The following is a 19,452-nucleotide window of genomic DNA, read 5'->3' on the forward strand; positions in this document are numbered from 1 at the left end:
TAATGTATCTGTCAAATTAAGACAAATATTTGTCTCGTGTACTAATACCTTAAAAATGATTTATACCTGCCATAGTATAAAATCGAAATATGCTTGCAATGCATACATACGGCTTATTCGAGGGAATGTATTTTCTGCTTCTTTTTCGTTTAATGCTTAATATAATTGTTTTCAAATAAAAATTAAAGTTTTAATTAAAGCAAAAGCATACCATAAATTATCATTATCGAAACCCAGGTTTATCATTACCCGCCGTTTTGATCTTTGATAAGCGGCTAAAACTTGGGTCCACCGGAATTGTTATATGCAACGCTTTGGCCGTTAAGTCGAACAGATAGAAGAAACTACTGTGCATCAGCAGTTTATTGGCTAATCGATACAGGGTTGCCATTGATGGCACGCTCTGATTCCACTTCCGGCAGGCTTATACACAGCAAAAAAAAATGTAATATCTATCAACGTAATTCAAGCTAATGTATGAAATAATGATGTAATAGCAAAAAGCAGATACAATATTACATCAATGGATGTAATTTTGTTCGCAAAATCGATGTACATCATACAATGTGATATTACACAACCGATGGATTGGCCTGGTTGCAGCAGTTTTGATGTAATATTCAACAACTTTTTTTGCTGTGTATGCTTCTTTCGATCAATGAGCGGACGATGTTTGCAGAACCATTTGAGAACGTTATCACCTTCAACGTGAACTGAAAAACGACTACGAGTGCCATCGTGTTTGACATTGTCATTTTTGATCGTTTTAGTATACACTGATCGAATTCCACTCCGATAATCGGACTTAGTATAGTTTTGAAGAAAATATTAATCGGACCAATGTATAGATTTTGATTAATAATAAAATGCATAAAATTTAATCAATATTGGTTTTGTAATATTTTTGAGTGTACACTCATAAAATTCGACACATTTGTTTGGCTTCCATGTTAAATTCCACATGGTTTTCATGTGTCCACATATAAACAGAATCCACTCAGAAGTCTCTAATACATGCAGAAAATACATTCTGACGCGTAATCAATTTTTATACTTATCTCGTTTTCTAGATTTAGCGTAACTTTTAATCTATTTAGATTTAAAAATCTTTGGAGTGTAGCTTATAACGTCCAATCAATTGGCATTTGTTAGGTTCCGAAAAATATTCCAGTTTGTACCGACTTCGGAACAACGCCCGCTTCGGTATATTCGGCCAAACCCGTACAAGCCAGAATTGTCAAGAAGACATCTGAATCAGAGTATTATTTTTCGATAATCATAAACTTTCACCTAAATCAATTTTTGTCGACGAAAAATCCGAAAAAGTTTGATTAAAATCATTTTCTCGATCTTAGTTGGTGAATTGTATTGTTTGCGGATATTATACCGTATGGAGTGAGTGTGAGCAAACCGTGAAAAATGTTCTGATATCGACAGCAAAGTGCGACACAAAGAGAGCTCGTTAGTGCTGCGTACTTTAAGGCTCCATTTTTGGTGGCAGAGCACCCCGGTTATCAAGGCAAACGAGCAAACGCAAGAAATGTCCAAAACTGTGAAACGACCCGCGGCTGGAATCTATCCAAACTGCTACATTCCCTCTCGTTTGGACGACCGACGGCAGAGGGCACGGATTCTGCGACAGGAGCGAAGACGAAAACCCGACAAACCGGATGATTTTGTCACCTACGAGGACAGTGATAGTGAAGAGGAAACTCCAGCTCAACAGCATCAGGTCCTAAGTACGTCGTTCAATTTTGTGGACTACGTTCGCAGTCGGGAGTCTGATTTACAGGAAGTACGCAGCGTAGATCCGGCTTATGCCAGCAGGCATATCTTGACCCATGATATGTTCAAGGAAACCCCTATCGCGCTGGGGAACATCAACAAGGTTTTCTGTTCGCAGTGGCTCAGTAATCGGCAGGTAGGAACGAATGGATTATGGATTTGTTGTACCTATAAAGTGACTGTTTTCCTTCTTCAGGTGGTGTTTGGTACGAAATGTAACAAGCTGATGGTGTACGACGTAAACACCCGAAAAGTCGATGCGATTCCAACATTGCCAAATAGCCGTGGAGCAAGTCCAGATACTCAGTCCGGAATTCACGCATGTCAGATTAATCCGAGCCACAGTTGGCTGGCGACGGGAGCTCGGCATTCGGCGGATATTGCCATATATCGACTTCCAACGCTTGATCCCTTGTGCATTGGCGAGAACGGCCATCGAGATTGGGTTTTCGATATGTGTTGGTTGGATGATCAATTTCTGGTATCCGGTTCTCGCGATACCAAAGTTGCCCTGTGGCGCATCAATGAAGACAATATGGAATTTCCCGTCGCCAAGGAAGGTGAAGAACAGGAAGCTGTCCCGAAGTATGCACACATTAGTCCGGTTGCGATAAAGGAATGCCGGGGAGCACAGAAGATCCGGGCACTTTGCTTCCACAAAGAGTATCGGGAAATCGCATTGCTTTCGCTCAACGGATATATGCACCTGTTCAATGCGGAAACGTTTTCGCAAAAGCTGTCCCGAAAGCTACCGAACTGTCAGGAGAATGTATGCATTGCTTGCCAACCTAACGGCCTGTACGCAGTCGGTTGTCGGTCGTATACGTTGCTGCTGGATCCGAGAACACTGCAGGTTCGTAGCTGGCGTTTTGAAGGACACTCCTTATCCAGTTTTTAATCGAAATGTTCTTATCCACAGGCAGTGAAAAAGATCGCCTCCCGTTATAGTGGTTGCGGTATTCGCTCGGCCAGTTTCCAGGGTAACATTCTGACCATCGGAACGGGACTGGGAATGTTGATGTTTTACGACATTCGTGCTGGAAAGTATCTCGAATCGCAAACCAGCGCCTCTCGCACGGTAGTGCTAAAGGCCAGCCGAGGCTACGTAGTGAGTATACTGTGTGACATCCGACGCTGAACTGGGTTCGAAAAGTAAGTGTCTAAATTGATGTGTGTTTCCCTTGCTACAGGCACAATTTCCCGAAGAGGAGATCGACAACTTCCAGCAAATCAAATACGTTCCGGCTATCTACACACACTGTTACGATAGCAGCGGTACCAGACTGTTTACGGCCGGAGGTCCCCTTCCGGCTACGCTCATAGGTAACTACGCGGGCATTTGGCAATAGACGAATGACAAACCCAACCCTGGGAGTGATATGCAGAAGGCTCCTTCAAGTAGGAAAATAAAGGTATAGTGTATAATTTATTTTCTTCAGTCCCTCACCACGACTTAAGATACATCGACAAACCTACCTATTTACCTTATCGAGTTGATTCGAGTGCTGAGTTTGATCGGCGAGAATATGAGGTTTTCAAGCGGCTACTTACAGACGAATCTTGACGTCAGGCACAATGTGTATTGAACTTTTTTTTTTCGGATATCAGACAGTTTTTCGAACATTCTAAAATTCTCTTTAAACATTAAGCACCGTAATGCACCGAAATCTGGATATTCCATGAGAATCTTCACCGTGAATTTTCAACTAGATTTCTTATTTTCTGTGTTGAAATTGCTTTAAATTGATGTTTACTTTGGACAATGCTTAAAAAATATGTTTGAAATTATATTAGTAATATCACAACATTTATATTTACCGAACATTTCTCTTAAAATGGAGTTAAAGTCGAAATAATGCTATGATTAGGTCATGTTGTCACGGCACGCAGTGTTTTACTTCTGTCAGGGTTACTTCCATTGATTTCGCATTAAAAATGTGTTATGGAAATATGGAATCATAAAATATTTTGATAGTTTGTATTTGAAAGTAACAAGAAGTTTGATAAATAAAACCTAGTTGAAGATGCTAATTTCAAATAACAGACTAGTGGTAATTTTTATACGATAGATGGAGTAGATGAAAGCATAGAGTTGATAGTTCCGTTAGAGTACGGCAGTGTGAAAATTGCATATAGAGAGTTGACAGCGAGTTAGGACAACTTTTAAGGAAGGTACAAATCGGTTTTTTCATCTCTCTTTACCAAACTCCCCCTTTGGAGAGGGATGGTGAGGGGTGTGTGTCCCCCCCCCCACCACGCCTCCACTGTCAAAAATAAAACCTGCCAATTTCCCTTTATGATGGTTGTAATAAGCGATTTTATAATGTTCTCGCACCCATTCTTCATTCTTCGCGAACAGCGATCAGAAAAACGCAAAATTGACAGGTTTTATGTGTACAACACATTCCGTACAAATTCTTATTGTAACTTACAAATACAAAATAGCATTATAACGTTTGTACGACATTTCGCGGAATTTCGTGAAACGAATTTTATTTTGATTATTGCCTTACACACATTTTGTGTTGGAGGTTAGGAGTACACACACTTAGAAAAAATTACCGACTTCGGTAATTCATTTACCGAATTCTCAACAGCTGAACGGTCGGTAATGTGTTCGGTAATCGAGAACATTACCGAAAAATCTGTAAACTGAATCAGCAAAACTAGCTGTCAAATTTACCGAACGATCGGTAACGTTTACCGAAAAAACAAGCTTGATTTGTAATTGATTTTACCGGAGAACTGTAATTTTGGAGCTGATATGGAAAATGAAAATGACCGAAAGATATGTAATTTAAAAAAAAGTTTACCGACTCAAATTTAATTCGCCTTTATATTGTTTCAAGGTGTTTTCTTGGCTTTATCAATTATTTAAATTAAATACATTTTTCCTTAGTCTTTATTTTATTCAATTCTTACGGACATGTTTTATGTAAAACTTACACGTAGCTGGCAGTTATTGCAATCCATGCAAAAATTTGGCTCCAGTTGTGGTCAATGTGTTGATGTTGAAAACTGCTCAACCGATGAACAAAAAAAAAAGTTTTTGTCGGAAGGATTCAGTGGTACACCGAAAACAGGGAAGCATTGGATGAAGATCCCAAATGCTGATTTTAGATCGTCGCCAACGGGAATAGCAATGGTATCCCAGCATACTGCACATCCATCCGTCACGTCGGGGAAATTTCCTCGCACTACCAATAGTGGAATGCTTCCACTATCCTGCGGAAAATCATCTTCGGGCTAGAACAAAAAATATCAATAAAGCAACTAATTTTTATTATACCATACGTCTCACCTGTATCCATTTTACAACACCTGATAGGGGATTGTTCAATACTGCGTCATCAGTCTTGGCTCGTTTGGAACCACGTGATTTTTTTTAAGAAGGTCGAAAATCACAACATGGTGAATTTGACGTTTCTCGCTGTGAAAACTACCGAACTCGGTAATGGAACGGGTTGTTTACCGAAACTTCAGTAAAATATTTCACCGAAGTCAGTGATGAAGCTGATTTACAGATCTGCCGGTAATTTTTTTTACCGTTTTCGTTGAATTGAAATGAAATCACGGAAATTCGGTAATTTTATTTACAGTTTTCAGCAATAAAGCGAGAAAATACCGAAACATCTGTGATGTTTAGAATTACCGAACTAAAACGGTAATTTTTTTTTACCGAACTCAGGATCTCTGTTTAAGTGTGCAGGAAAACTCGAAAGAACTATTATAACTCAAGTTTAAAAGAAAGGAAACACTCCTAAAATCATTGAATTCAGATTTCACATAATTAGAAAGAACTGCTCATGTTTAAAAGTAGGAAAATTGGCCTATATTATCATGATTAAGATCAATAGTCAAAACCAGTGGGGTCCCGTAATCTCACTTTTACCTGTGCACCAACTTTCAAAACCAGATTTAATGCCATATTCATACTCGAATCGGCTGAAAAATACACCTAATCTTCTAGTTTACTCGATATCTATCCATTGCAAGTAATATTTTGATAATTGTTTATGTTTTGAGAGTTGGTGCACAGGTAGATTAAGGTTAAGGAAACGCCACTGCAAAACATACTTCAAGTTATTCAGTCAACAAATCTAGAACAACAATTGAAATAGGCGGAACAACCAAACGTAAACAATGGCTTTAAACACAAAATTCTCGAGAATCAAAACACTCCCACGCAATCTAACAATGCCATTCGATAAAGGAACTTTGCTCTATCAGATGACGGTGTTAGATTGCTTGGATGTGCTTTGATTCTGAAGGAATTTGCGTTTGGTTGTTCCGCCTATTTCAATTGTTGGTCTAGAAATATTCCGCCAAAAGAAATTTCGCGAAATGTCTTACAGCCCATTATAACATCTTATGATTCCATAATACCATAAAACATGTTTATATGCCAAATGAATTGAAGTAGCCCTGTAGTAGCAGGATTTTAGTGACTATATTCATAACTATTCATTGGAAAACAAAGTAAATCATGTCTACTTTCTATTGATGCACAGAACATTGCCATATTATGAAGTTTAGTATAAGTTTTAAACGGAAAGAGTAATCACGTGTCACGTCACCTGGAATGAGTCTAGTATCCTTAAGAATCATGGCACATATTTATTAGGGTTGATTAAAAAATAAGTGTCCGGATTAACGAACCGTCCGGCATCCGGTGTATTACGGTATTTTAAATTTGTTCGCTAATTTGCTGTCTCAAAAACCGTACGAACTACTTACTCGTCAATCAAACTCGTAGTTGCTTCGCTCGAGATTTTCCTGTTTCACACATACACGGCCAATGAGAGTAGCTCAGTAAGTTCGACTCAAAAGTGCAAAAAGTGTGGTGGTTCATATAGTTAGTAAAACGCTCCTAGATTTTCAAGATTTTTTTTTAATATGCGGGAAGTATAGAGATATTTCACTCAATCTCCTAGACTGAATGAAATTTTCGTCGATTTTCTTCCTGGAAAAGCGAGAAAAATTTCTCTCATTCACTGAGTAACCCCACATTTTGCAATTTGAAGTTGAATTTGACTCAGTTAAAAAGCTAAGTCTCATCGGCCATGTATGGTTCTACAGAGTAGTCAGACTCAAGTATAGCAGCTTTGAAATTAAACCCCCCTCCCCTCAAAACCCCGATCTCACATCCCTATTCATCATCCCACACTATCCGTACTTTAATGCAATTTCTTAACAATATACATACAGAGTGAAGCAAAAACGGAAATAGACAGACAAGAATAAGAATTACAAGGGGCGAAAAAAGAGTAAAATCAGAGAGGATTAGTGAAATTCGTTTAGTTTCGCGGTACATAATTGTAGGCATGCGATAGACACACGTTCGATCGCAAAGTATAGGTTTTAACGACTTTTTACTATCCGGTAGAAAAACGATCAGATATTCTCCAACGTTCATTTTTAAAAACTTTCAATTATCAGACTATGAAGATGTGATTTATTTTTTAAATAGTTTTTCTTTCAAAAACATTTTTTTTTTCAATTCTCACCTATTACCATTTTTCGTGCGATGTGTGAAAGCGTAGGTTAGTATCTTGTGAAACAACTGGAAGAAATGGAAGAAACAAATTGTATCGCAGATAAGCAGCGAACAGCTGGAAAACTATAGAAATAATAACGATGATTCAAGAAGTTTTTGAGCTTGCAAGTTGTGTATTTGGCCTATTGGCTTAAGTCAGTAGTGGAATATCACTTACTTGGTACTGGGCTTCGCGGTCGCTGATAATGGATCACACCAGTCGAGCCTGTTGGAAGTTACGTTTCTTACCACTCGAATTTTACCACGCAGCTGGTATATTATAAGATTTGTTATTGATGCTAAAATATCTGATAAAAGGACGTCCCAAATCTGCTTGCCGATTAATTGCAATTGATAGATCGCTCCCTAAACAATGCTGAATAATAAGCGGACGGATTCGAAATTCACCATTATCCTTAAAATCAGAAGGTGCTGAACGTAATATACTTGTCTTGTAGTTGATTAAAAATCTTGCATACTGACTGTTATGTTTCATTTACCGTGTATCGCGAGAGATATTTTGTTCCACACTAAACTGTTGGTCTTGAACAGACTTGATTGACGAAAATAAAGAACAACGTAGTTGAGTATTCGGGCGATTAAATTCGAGTTTTATTCTGTAAATTTAATACGGGAAATAGAATACAACATTGGCGACGAGTCGGTTCGGACCTACCGGGAGTAGAACGGATACGGAATCAGTCGGTGGCTAAAAGTCGAAGTTTCAGCAGTTTCGTATCGGCAAGATGGAAAAACTACAAGGGACAGCCCTATGAAATTGTACGCAATGGTGACGTATACGAACTATAGGACTACGTGGTCTTATATAAAAAATCTAATTTATTAACTGCAGCAGGAGCTTGTGTTTTGTGTTGGAATAGAAATTTGAGTGGGGTTCTCTCTGTTTATATTCTTTAATATTACGCGCTTGACATAGATGGCCCACAGCGACTTACGAAGAGCTACTGATTCCGATCAAAAGCGGTGCGGCTGCTTTCTCCTTCTATGGATGCTCATGTGGGCTGCAACTTGCTGCTTGCAGGCAGTTTTCCGTTGTGTACTGGAGAACACCACCACTCACCACGCGGTGATTGAATAAACACTGTTTGGTGAGACCGAATGGAATTCAATTCTGAAATCTGTGTTAGGGAAATCGCTTTTCGCAAGCAGTCGGTGATAATTTTAATTTTCATAGCAACAGTTACACATTCGTGCAGTTTTCAAAAGTAACATTTTGAAAAATGATAAAGTCTTAATTTTAACAGAATCGTAGAAAAAATCCTATCGATTGGTGTATTAAGAATTAGAATCCATCATCTCTGGACCACGTTCATGCCGCGACCGACTTTGGTTTTTGAAATTGTACCCCCATTGGGGGTTGCCATCGAGAACATGGTAAGTTAGATTTAAACATATCTAGATAGAGCTCGAATTAGGCGTAACAGTTTATGTAAATAATTACTTCTCTCGATGATTTTTAGGAATTCAGGGCACGCCCACGCAAACCAACATTACCGTCGGGTAGGGGAAGTCTTACCCTACCTGATGGTGACTAAAGCTATTACGCCCTTACTCCAGCTCTATCTTGATATGGGAACTGACATCCGATTCATGACCTTGACATATGCGTAGAAATATTTCTGACCCATTGATGATAAAATTATTGAAATTGGTCCAGGGGCAGCTAACGTTCAAAATCTTTCAAAATGTAGTTACAATTGTGGTGAAAAGGTTACTTGTGCTGTGGGAGAAATCATGATTGAATGGATTGTAGATTCTGGAGTTGGAGTCAACGTAATTGAGTGGATCACCAAACAAAACATACGAAGAATATTTGAAGGCGTACGGAAGCCATCCGATCAAGATAGCGGAGATGTTTCGGACGGACATAGCAACGAAGGAAAAATCCGTTAATGCTGAAGTGAACCGGCACCTCATGACTCGCCGTGGATCTCACGTCTCGTAGTCAAGCAGAAGACTGGAAATCCTTCAGAAGTAAGGTTGTGCGTGGATATGCGAGCCGCAAACCTTGAAATCATTCCACAGCACTATCCACTGCCGACCTTTGATAGCATCATTCCTCACCTGGGTGATTGTAAGTGGTTCTCCAAAATCGATTAAATAAAGGCTTTCCATCAGGTACCTCTTGGAAAAGCATTCCAGAACATCCAACTTTTGCGGCACATAACGGCTATTACCGGTATAAGCGGCTCATGTTCGGGCTCAGCTGTGCGTCCGAAACCTTTCAGAGCATCATTGAGAGGATTTTGTGTGGCATCCCGGGTGTAAAGCCGTTCATAGACGATATTCTAGTGTTTGCGAAAAGCAAGGAAGAACATGACTACATTCTTCGAACTGTGTTGGATCGACTTCAGTCATGCGGAAGAAAATGTGCTTTTGCACAACGACAAGGCACGTTCCTGGGACATCAGTTGTCTGAAAATGGAATAAGTCCATCGGAAGAGAAGGTAGAAGCAACCGATGGAAATCAACGATTTTAAATTGGCCACTACTTTACTAGCCTATTGGTTCCAAGCAAATCGATTAACTAACCCCATTCCAGTCAAAATTCTAGGACTACACAATGTTTGTTTTGATACGCTATGAAAGTTTTACATATAAAATGAGGAGTTCGGGGTTTTCCTATGTTTCGAGGGGTGCATCGATTTGCTTGGGACCGAAGATAGTACCAGAGATGAGCCAAAAAGTTAAGCACGTTTCTACGAGACCTACTAGTCTTAGAGGTACCTCTATGGTAGAAGTCATTATGAAATTTCGGGAGCCACGCATGGTGGAGGAAGTTCGTAGTTTTCTGGAGTTGGTTAACTATCTTACACAGTTCGAAAAGTAGTGTAAATTTCTGGTCAATATGATGCACATAATTGAAGCGTTTCGCTTCAAAATCATACACGTCGCCGGAAGAATGAACATTGCGGATTCGCTATCTCGCCTCTCGAAGTTTGAACAATTGCATACGATCCACACGGAGAATCTATGATATTAGTAATATTAGATATTAGTAACGGAAAAATAATACATTATTATTAATAATTTATTTGATAAGGCTCAACCGAATTAACTTTACAGAGCCGAGGATTCTTGTTCACTATACAATACATCTTAAAACTATAGTCAAAAGGTACAACACAATAAACATTTTATCTTCCGCTATCCAATAAGCCTCCTCTACCAGAACGGGAGCCACTTCCAGTGGTTTACTTGTATGACAGATTCGCCAACGAGGGTCAGAGCGCTTCCATTGTAGTAATGGACGCAAAACGTGGTCAGCACTCACACATTCATCACGAAACGGTTGCTTTGCAAAGTCGACGATGCATCGACTGAAAGAACTGCTGATGAAGAACAATGGGGGGGTGGCTACACAATGCATTGCAATGGTTGCCGAGTAAACAGACGATCGCGTGACACACATTGAGAGTGGTCTGCTTCTGTCGATAGCCGAGTGAACACTGGAATAATAATACATGAAATTGATCTTTACAAAAACGCACTTTATTCTCCGTACACGCGTACACGATGTAGTCACTGTCGACTCTCGTTCTCAACTGCCCTCTCTCGTTGTGGAGTGTTCCCAGTTCTACCTACTTATCGCTACTGTTTCATAAAGAGCCTAGTTGGCCCCGACATCCCCCCTATACTTAAAAAGTCATGAGCTGCATCCGTATGATATTCGTTAAGATAAGCAGGCCTACGCTGTGTTCTTATTGGTCGTGTAACGTTACTGGTAGATTTAGCACCAACGATGTCATCATGAATGAATGAATTCAAGTCCTCATGTACTGATGTCAATCCTTCCGCTGTTTGATGTTGAGTAGGTTTGTTACTTGGCAACCGCTTCAGATGTGCGACATTTCGATGCACTTCACGATTCGATTTGATTTCATATTCTTCAGGAGCAAACGTGGTTGACAGTTTGTTCATCATTCGCTTACACAGTACTACAGTCAGGACAATGGGAAACATCGATCAAGAAGTTTTTCCCATTCAGGTCGGAGATGATGATTGTAGCTGGTGAAGTCCTGCGAGGTGCGCGTTTAGTGATTCCCGTAAGTCTTCGAAATAAAGTTTTGGCGTTGGCGAACATTGGACACCCTGTAATCGAGAAGACGAAGCAAAGATTGTGATCCAAACTTTCGTGGCCAACAATGGATACAGAAGCTGAGAACAATGTGCGTTCCTCTATTGACTGTCAAACGGTTAGTCTACCAGGACCTCCAGAACCAATGGTTGTACGCGAACTACCACTTGCACCATGGATTAGCCTCAGCATGGATATTCTCGGACCATTGCCTTCTGGTGAATCTTTGTTAGTCATTATTGACCTGTACAGTAGATACAGAATCATAGAAGTGATGAAACAAACTACCACAGCTGATATCGTGAACCGTGTGAGACCTGTGGTAATGCGGCTTGGTATACCACAAATGATAACGACGAACAATGCGACCAAGTTTTCCAGCGCTGAAGTGATGGAGTTTTGTAAACGGGGAAATAGAGAGGCAAAACAGAAGCATACTTAAACAGCTACGCATCTCTGCTTTGAACCAGTGCAATTGGAAACACAATTTAGAGGAGTTTAGCTATGTCTACTCGCTTACTCCTCATCCAGGTACAGGTTGTTATCCAGATGAGTTGGCTTTCGGAAGGAAATTCAAAGATTGGATACCCGAGCTGTAAGTTAGAGAATATGAACAGGATGGAGATATTCGCGACAAGGATTTCTCTTACAAAACTGCAGCTAAGATGCAACATGACAAAGCTAATCAGGCTCATGAATCTAATATTGAAAGGGGTGATCAAGTACCCTCAAGAAGCTTTCTGAAACAAAACAAGTTATCTACACCATTCAACTCGGATCCTTGCACTCTCGTCAAGAAGGAGGGCAACCAAGTCGTTATTGAAACCCCAATTGGAAGAATGTTTCGCCGAAATTCGGCACACCTAAGGAAGTTACCCCCAACCCCCAATGCTTCAAACACTCAGGTGTCAGCTGAAAGTACAGTTCTGGAGTTTGAGTCCTCAGATTATTCAATGGAGGAACCTGCAACAACGAGAACATTGATGGAAGATCGCCCAAAGAGACACATCAAACGCCCGTTGAGATATAATGACTTCGAGATAGATTATGGTCGGGATGGACAGCAATAGAGCATCCCAGAAGAAGAGGAGAATGTTATGTTTCATTCACCGTGTATCGGGAGAGATATTTTGTTCCACCTTAAAACTGTTGGTCTGGAACAGAGTTGACGAAAATGAAGAATAATGTAGTTGAGTAATCGGGCGATTAAATTCGAGTAAAAATGTAATACCGGAAATAGAATACAACACCGACAAATTACATTTTTGCAATAAAAATCTGGTTCAAACCTTTGCAGGTCGTTTTCATTTTACGCATAAAAAACATTTTTATGTGAGCAGTAAAACAGTCCTATTAAAATAGGAAATCAAAGATATCAAAGCTTTTAATTTCAACGTAAAGCTTGCTTCATTTAGAATTGGAACAAACTTTTGATCATATTGTGGTGCTTCTGGTGGACGGATTTGGAAGTTCTTGGCACCCACGTGTCGGGAATTTTGTCAGCTTCACGTATGTATTTTTGACATTCCGCAAATCGACTGTACTTTGTATGCAATCAACATGGAAGCCGAAAGAAGGGAAAAAATTGTGCACAGTTATTTGGAAAATCCATTGTGGTCTGCATCTAGGCTAGCTAAACAGCTGAAATTGCCCAGAAATACCGTATGGCGCGTTATCAAACGGTATAAGGAAACATTGACGACGATTCGGAAGCCTCAAGCCAATCGTCGGAGTGGAACTGTCGACCGAAAACTGCGTGGTAAGATTTTGAAGACGATTAAGAGGAATCCCAATCTGTCGGACCGTGATTTGGCCAGAAATTTCGGTGCTGCCCATAGTACCGTGAGGAGAACTCGACTCCGGGAAGGAATCAAGTCGTATCGAGCTAGCAAACAGCCAAATCGGACCATAAAACAGAATAGTGTGGCCAAAATCCGTGCGCGGAAGCTATACGACCAGGTGCTGACCAAGTTCAACGGGTGTCTTCTGATGGACGATGAAACCTATGTCAAGGCTGACTTCGGGCAAATCCCAGGTCAAAAATTTTAGTTGCCAACGGCTCGGGGGGATGTTCCAGCCAAATTTAAATTTGTTTTTGCCGACAAATTTGCACGAAAATTTATGATTTGGCAGGGCATTTGCAGCTGTGGCAAAAAAACGAAAGTTTTCGTTACAAATAAGACAATGACGTCGGAACTATACCAAAAAGAGTGTCTCCAAAAACGAATTTTGCCGTTCATTCGATCCCACGACCATCCCGTAATGTTTTGACCAGATTTGGCAAGCTGTCATTACAGCAAAGTCGTTCAAGAATGGTATGCAGAGAAAGGGGTCCAGTTTGTTCCGAAAAAACCTTAACCCACCCAACTGCCCCCAGTTCCGCCCTATTGAGAAATACTGGGCAATCATGAAGAGGAGACTCAAGGCAAAGGGAAAGGTTGTCAAAGACATCAATCAGATGAAGACCTGATGGAATAAGATAGCTAAAACGATGGACGAAGAAGGTGTGCGCCGCCTAATGAGCCGTGTTACAGGAAAAATTCGAGAATTCCAACGAAACCGTGACGAATAATTATATCCGTATTTTTTTCTTAAAAGTATGAAGAAAACGCTACATTTGTATAAAAAAAGATCTTGAATTCAATAATAAATAACTGAAATACAGGCAATTGTTTTTGTTCCAATTCTATCTGAAGCAAGCTTTAATAACAGGGCGTCCTTCCAACCGGAAAAAGGGTTCAGGTTTGCCGGGGAAATATGCGGGAAAACTCAAATCGCACCGGGAAAGATCATATCTAGATAGAGCTGGAATTAGGGCGTAACGAGCCTTGAAAAGAAATCATCAAGAGAAGTCATTGTTTACTAAAGCTGTTAGGCCCTTATTCCAGCTCTATCTAGATATATCTAGATAGAGCTGGAATTAGGGCGTAACAGCTTTTGTACACAATGATTTCTCTCGATGATTTCTAGAAATTCAACGCACGCCCAGGCAAACCAACATAACCATCAGATAGGGGAAGTCATATTATAATTATGTTGTGCAAACGTGGACGAATATGGAAGATCGAATAAAGGAACGCAAAATCAGCGATTAAACTTATATTTTTATTCCCGATAAATTCTTCGCGTGGTGACTCTCTTTCTCTAGATGTGAGTGACCAGGGGTGTGCCAATCTTCACCCCCAGTTATACCAAGAATCTAACGCTGTGGCACGTTGGTGTAGCTACAGTTATTTTTTTTTACTTTCAGGACAATCGGATGGGATGTCTGCACTAGTGTGTGCTGGCTTAATCTGATCGATTGAAATTCTTTGAAGTTTCTGGTTTACCAATACGTCCATGTACTTGCCTGTCCGATAGATCACACGGTAAGGTCCGTCGTATGCTCTCTGGAGCAAGGCTGGCAAATGTCATTTTCAATGAAAGATCTCACGTGATATTTTCAGCACTGGCGTGCACAGGGTGGGGCAAAAAAAATAGTTGAAAAAATTAAACTTCGTGGTGGTAAATCAAAGAAAAAGCTTTTTATTGAATATTTCTGGTGTAAAAATATCATCAAGGTGGTGGATGGAGGGACTAACCAAACTGAATAACATGGAGGGACTTATCAAAATGAATGACTAATAATAATGAATTGATTGAATCACGCTAAAAATCTGGAGCTGCACATTTAACTGAAAATTTCTGGTGGAAAGCTCGCAACATGTAAATGTAGAGTAGAAGCACAAACGAAGTGACAGACGGAGCGGCTCGAAAACTTTGGTGACTAATCTGCTATTGCAATTTTTCAGTGTACCACATGGCAACACCACTACTACTGGATTGTACCACATGGCAACACTACTACTGGATTGAACTAGCATTTTCACCAAATGTACTAGAATGTTTTGGTTCTATCTCTTTCACTCTACTCAAAACTGAAATGCATAAAAAAATGACAAAATGATACACTCTTTGCACACTGTCAAAGAATCATTGTACACAAAATTAGCTTTGTGCAAAACCAAAACAAAAATACTATCATTCATTATTCTTCGCCAGTTAGTCGTCTGTCACTTCGTTTGTGGTAGAAGCAAGGTTTATTCATTTTTCTGGTGCATAATTTGCATCGTTCTGATGAATGTAAGCTTCATTGAAAATTTATGGTGGAAAATTTGCACCATTATGGTGCATGAAAAAAGGTAAAGCCAATTTTCAATTGACCCACAAAGGTGCATGGTGAAACAAACTTCACTAACAATTTTTGGTGCACCGTTCTGATGAATGGAGGATCATGATTTATTGAAAAATTCTGGTGCAAAATTTGCATCGCTCTGATAAATGAAATGAACAGAAAATTTCTGGTGGAAAACTTGCACTGGTCTGGTAAATGAAGGCACAAGCTTTATTTAAAATTAAGCTATATTGAAAATATCTGGTGGAAAATCTGCAACACAACAATGAACGAATCCCCGAGATTAACTCCCAAGAAAACTCGAAGTGGCAGTGAAAGTGCCTGTGGACGCTGAATCGTATCACCTTAAGAACTCAGTATGTTCCATTCCCAGGTTGGAAATTTTCTCAACTTCCCTGGGCATAGAGTATCACTGTGCTTGTAATAATACAGATTCATACATTGGTTGGCATATAAAGCTTTCAATTAATTACTGTGACTGAGTTCTTAAGGCATACTGAGTTCTTAAGGTGATACGATTCAGCGTCCACAGGCACTTTCACTGCCACTTCGAGTTTTCTTGGGAGTTAATCTCGGACATTATTGTGATTTAAGGCACTCAATTGTCATCACAGTTTTTTTATCGTATGTTTTCCGGTAGCAGATAATGGACTCCTGGAAAAAGCGAAGTGGAACCAGAGCCCGAGGTTCTGGATCGTATCACCTTAAAACAATTTCTATGTAAAGATCCCTTCAGACCGATCGCGTTTGTCATAGTGGTCTTTGGTTTTTTGTTCATGATTCCTTATAAAAAAAATCTGGGACTTTGAACAGTTATCTGAAGTCTATGACTTGGAAAATTGGTAACTACACTGCAATGCTCATTTCTGTTTGTAAACTTTGTAAACATATCAAACAGAAATGAATAAATAGTGTATTACTAAATTAAAAGTGGGGATGGGTGGTATTCACTAGCCCGAGAATACCCTCCACATGCTAGCCTCTTCACCAACCATACATCAGTACACACTTATCGAGTAAGTAGTTTTTACCGAATTTTTAAATTGCGGAACTCTTCGGTAAAATTTAAAAAAATCTGTGAAAAATTCAAAGTTGAGTAAATGTGTTACGAACATTTACAGACTAACTATTGTTAACCCCGTGTAATGATGAAAAATAAAAAATTTCGATTTTATCCAATCTTTACGAATAAGTCATTTGAATTTTAACCAAGTTTTTCAGTAATCCAAAAATCCAGTAAAAAATACTGACTCCTGCAAAAAAAAAACTAAGTGTGTATACAGAAGCAGCGGAGCTCCACACTCCTCCATCGAAACAGTACCGCAGCTGAGCTGCGAGTGCTATGAAATAAAAGGGACATCGACTTATTACCGCTACCTACTTCTCTCCCTTCCGCTCTCAGAATTCACCGATTCGGTGTCTCTCGTTGTGTTTTCTGCTGAGACTGAGCAATATTCGATACCGCGAAACATCTCCGCAGTTATGTTTTCTTTCGGCGCAGAAGATGTGCGGTAATCAAAAGTTAAGAATGTAGCTAAACATTTACAATAACATTCTACCAAATTTTCATGTGCGTTGACCACTGCAACAGCCGAACGTACGAACGAATAGGGTGACTATAGCGCATTTTATGAAAACGTCACAAGTTTTTATGGCTGTTTTAAACCAATAATTACGAAGAAACCATAAAGCCTACAAGGTTACCAAAGGCACAAATCTAGGGAACTGCATGGAAAATGTTTTGTAGAAGAACTAAATAAACAGAAATGAAAATTTTCAACTTAAAAACACTAAAATGTACGAAATTTCACCAATTTTTTTGGAACTTTCAACATACTTTTCAATTTTAATGTATGATAATTAACTTTAATCGAGTTCTTTTTCAAAGAGCATTGATAGCTAAGACTTTAATCTTTCATTTAATAAGGTGGAATTCTGAAAATCACATTAAGATTAAAAAAATATAGCTAACCAAAGTTGGCAATACAAAAAAACATAAAATGTTGAATAACTAACTTAGCAGTCATTTCCGACCCTATGTTTCATGGGGATTTTTTCATAACTTTAGGAGCCCTATCTACCCTGAAAATATGTGAAACCCGGAACCAAACACCCTGTATATAGATAGATAGATAGATTAACGGTGGAAAATTTGCATCGTGGTGGTCAACTGAAATTTTCTGGTGTAGGTGTAGGTTTTCTGGGGATAAGTTTGTATTGAAAATTTCTGGTGTAAGATTTGCAACAATCTGCTGCATGGAGGGTCAAGCTGAATTGAAAATTCCTGATGTAAAAATTGCACTGGTGAATGGAGGGGCAAGCTTTATTAACATTTCTGGCAGAAAACCTACAACGTTTTGGTGGATGGACGGACAACTTAAACTTGACTTCCGAGATGAACCGAAAGGATATTGAGAGTTCTGGGGATGATTCCATGAAAATTCAACGAATGATTTCTAGTGAATCTTGCAGATAGTTCCAAGATAATTCCGAAAAGAATACCGAGAGAATCAAATTTTGAATGACATTACAAAGGTATGTTGGGGAAAACTTCAAGGAAATTCCGAGGATAATTTCAAGTTCATTTTGGGAAGAATTTCTGGAGAATTCAGAGGAAACTCTTCTGAAACTTTAGGGAAATTTCGGTTCCAAGGTGTTCTGAGAAAAAAAGGTCTAAAATATTCCGAGAAGAACCTCAAGGATATTGAATTCTTAGGACAGTTCTTAAATATTTCTGGGTAGAGTTCAAAGAAAATTCTGCGGATAATTTGCAGTGCATCCTGCAGATAGTTCCAAGATAATTTCGAAAAGAATACCGAGAAAATCAAATTTGGAGTGAAATTCCAAGGGATTTTACGCAAAATTTAAAGCGAATTCCGAGGATAATCTCAAACTCATACCGGGAAAAAATTCTGAAACTCTAAACGAATTTCAGTTTTAAGGTGTTCTGAGAAAAAAAAAACATGAAGAATTCTAAATATAATTCCAGTGGATTTCTGAGAAGAATTTCAAACGAGCTCTTAGGAGAGTTCTAAAAAAATCCGAGAAGAACCTTAAGGTTATTGAATTCTGAGGACAGTTCCAAAGGATTTCTGGGGAGTATTTTAAGAAAATTCTGTGAATAATTTCTAGTGAATCCTGCAGATAGTTCCAATATAATTCCGAAAAGAATACCGAGAAAAATTAGATTTTGAGTGAAATTCCAAAGGGATTTTGAGGGAAATTTCAAGGGTGTACCGATAATTTCTAGCTCATTCCTGGAATAATTTCTGCACAATACTGAGGAAATTCCTCTGAAACTCTGAGGGAATTTCAGTTCCAAGGTGTTCTGAGAAAAAGTCAAGCTAATAAAAAAACCTACAAAAGCTCTATACATCATTTTGCGGAATGCTGTTGAAGAAAAAAGTTAGAGGCAAATGAATGTACAGGGTGCGTGACGAATTTTTGCAGTAAATGGCATATTTGAGAAAAAATACACCAGTTAGTTATTCTAGCAATGAATTTTGTGCGATTTATTTTCTTTCGCAACATATGGAAGTTGTAAGTAAATTTATTCAACAAAAATTGCCTTCCCTTTCGACGACTGTAGTTAGACGCTTCCGGAAACTGCAGTATGCACGTTTTAAAATGTTTCGATCTATAGATGTCATCGCTGCCTTGATTTTAGCTTTTAGCGACTTAAGTGTGGTGTGAGGGGTTCTATTGGTATCCCGTTGGACGACGCCCTATACAAAATAATCCAACGGATTGATATCGGGACTGCTTGGGGGCCAAATTTCTTCCTCCCAAATTTACGAAATATTTTCCGTAAGCCATTTCTGTGCTTTATTAGCAGTATGAGCAGGTGCTACGTCTTAT

At 39.2% G+C, this 19,452-nt stretch overlaps 1 protein-coding gene across 2 annotated transcripts; it reads left to right on the forward strand.

The window, feature by feature from the left end:
* The first annotated feature begins 1,255 nt into the window (after positions 1–1,255).
* DCAF12 (DDB1 and CUL4 associated factor 12-like protein) lies at positions 1,256–7,458 on the forward strand. 2 transcript variants are annotated; one of them, XR_010517668.1, is made up of 5 exons: positions 1,256–1,921; positions 1,982–2,638; positions 2,705–2,893; positions 2,976–3,197; positions 6,994–7,458. XR_010517668.1 is itself a non-coding variant. In XM_065222762.1 (4 exons), the coding sequence occupies exons 1-4, from the start codon at positions 1,541–1,543 to the stop codon at positions 3,132–3,134; spliced, it is 1,386 nt and encodes a 461-aa protein (XP_065078834.1). In that variant the 5' UTR covers positions 1,256–1,540; the 3' UTR covers positions 3,135–4,322. The 2 variants fall into 2 exon arrangements, 1 of the variants encoding a protein (XP_065078834.1); XM_065222762.1 differs by lacking the exon at positions 6,994–7,458 and having other exon boundaries at positions 2,976–4,322.
* The last annotated feature ends 11,994 nt before the right edge of the window (positions 7,459–19,452 follow it).

Source organism: Ochlerotatus camptorhynchus, unplaced genomic scaffold (genome assembly GCF_037179485.1).
Source record: "Ochlerotatus camptorhynchus isolate MF236.1 unplaced genomic scaffold, CSIRO-AGI_Acam_v1.1 ptg000177l, whole genome shotgun sequence".
Lineage (NCBI taxonomy): Eukaryota > Metazoa > Arthropoda > Insecta > Diptera > Culicidae > Ochlerotatus > Ochlerotatus camptorhynchus.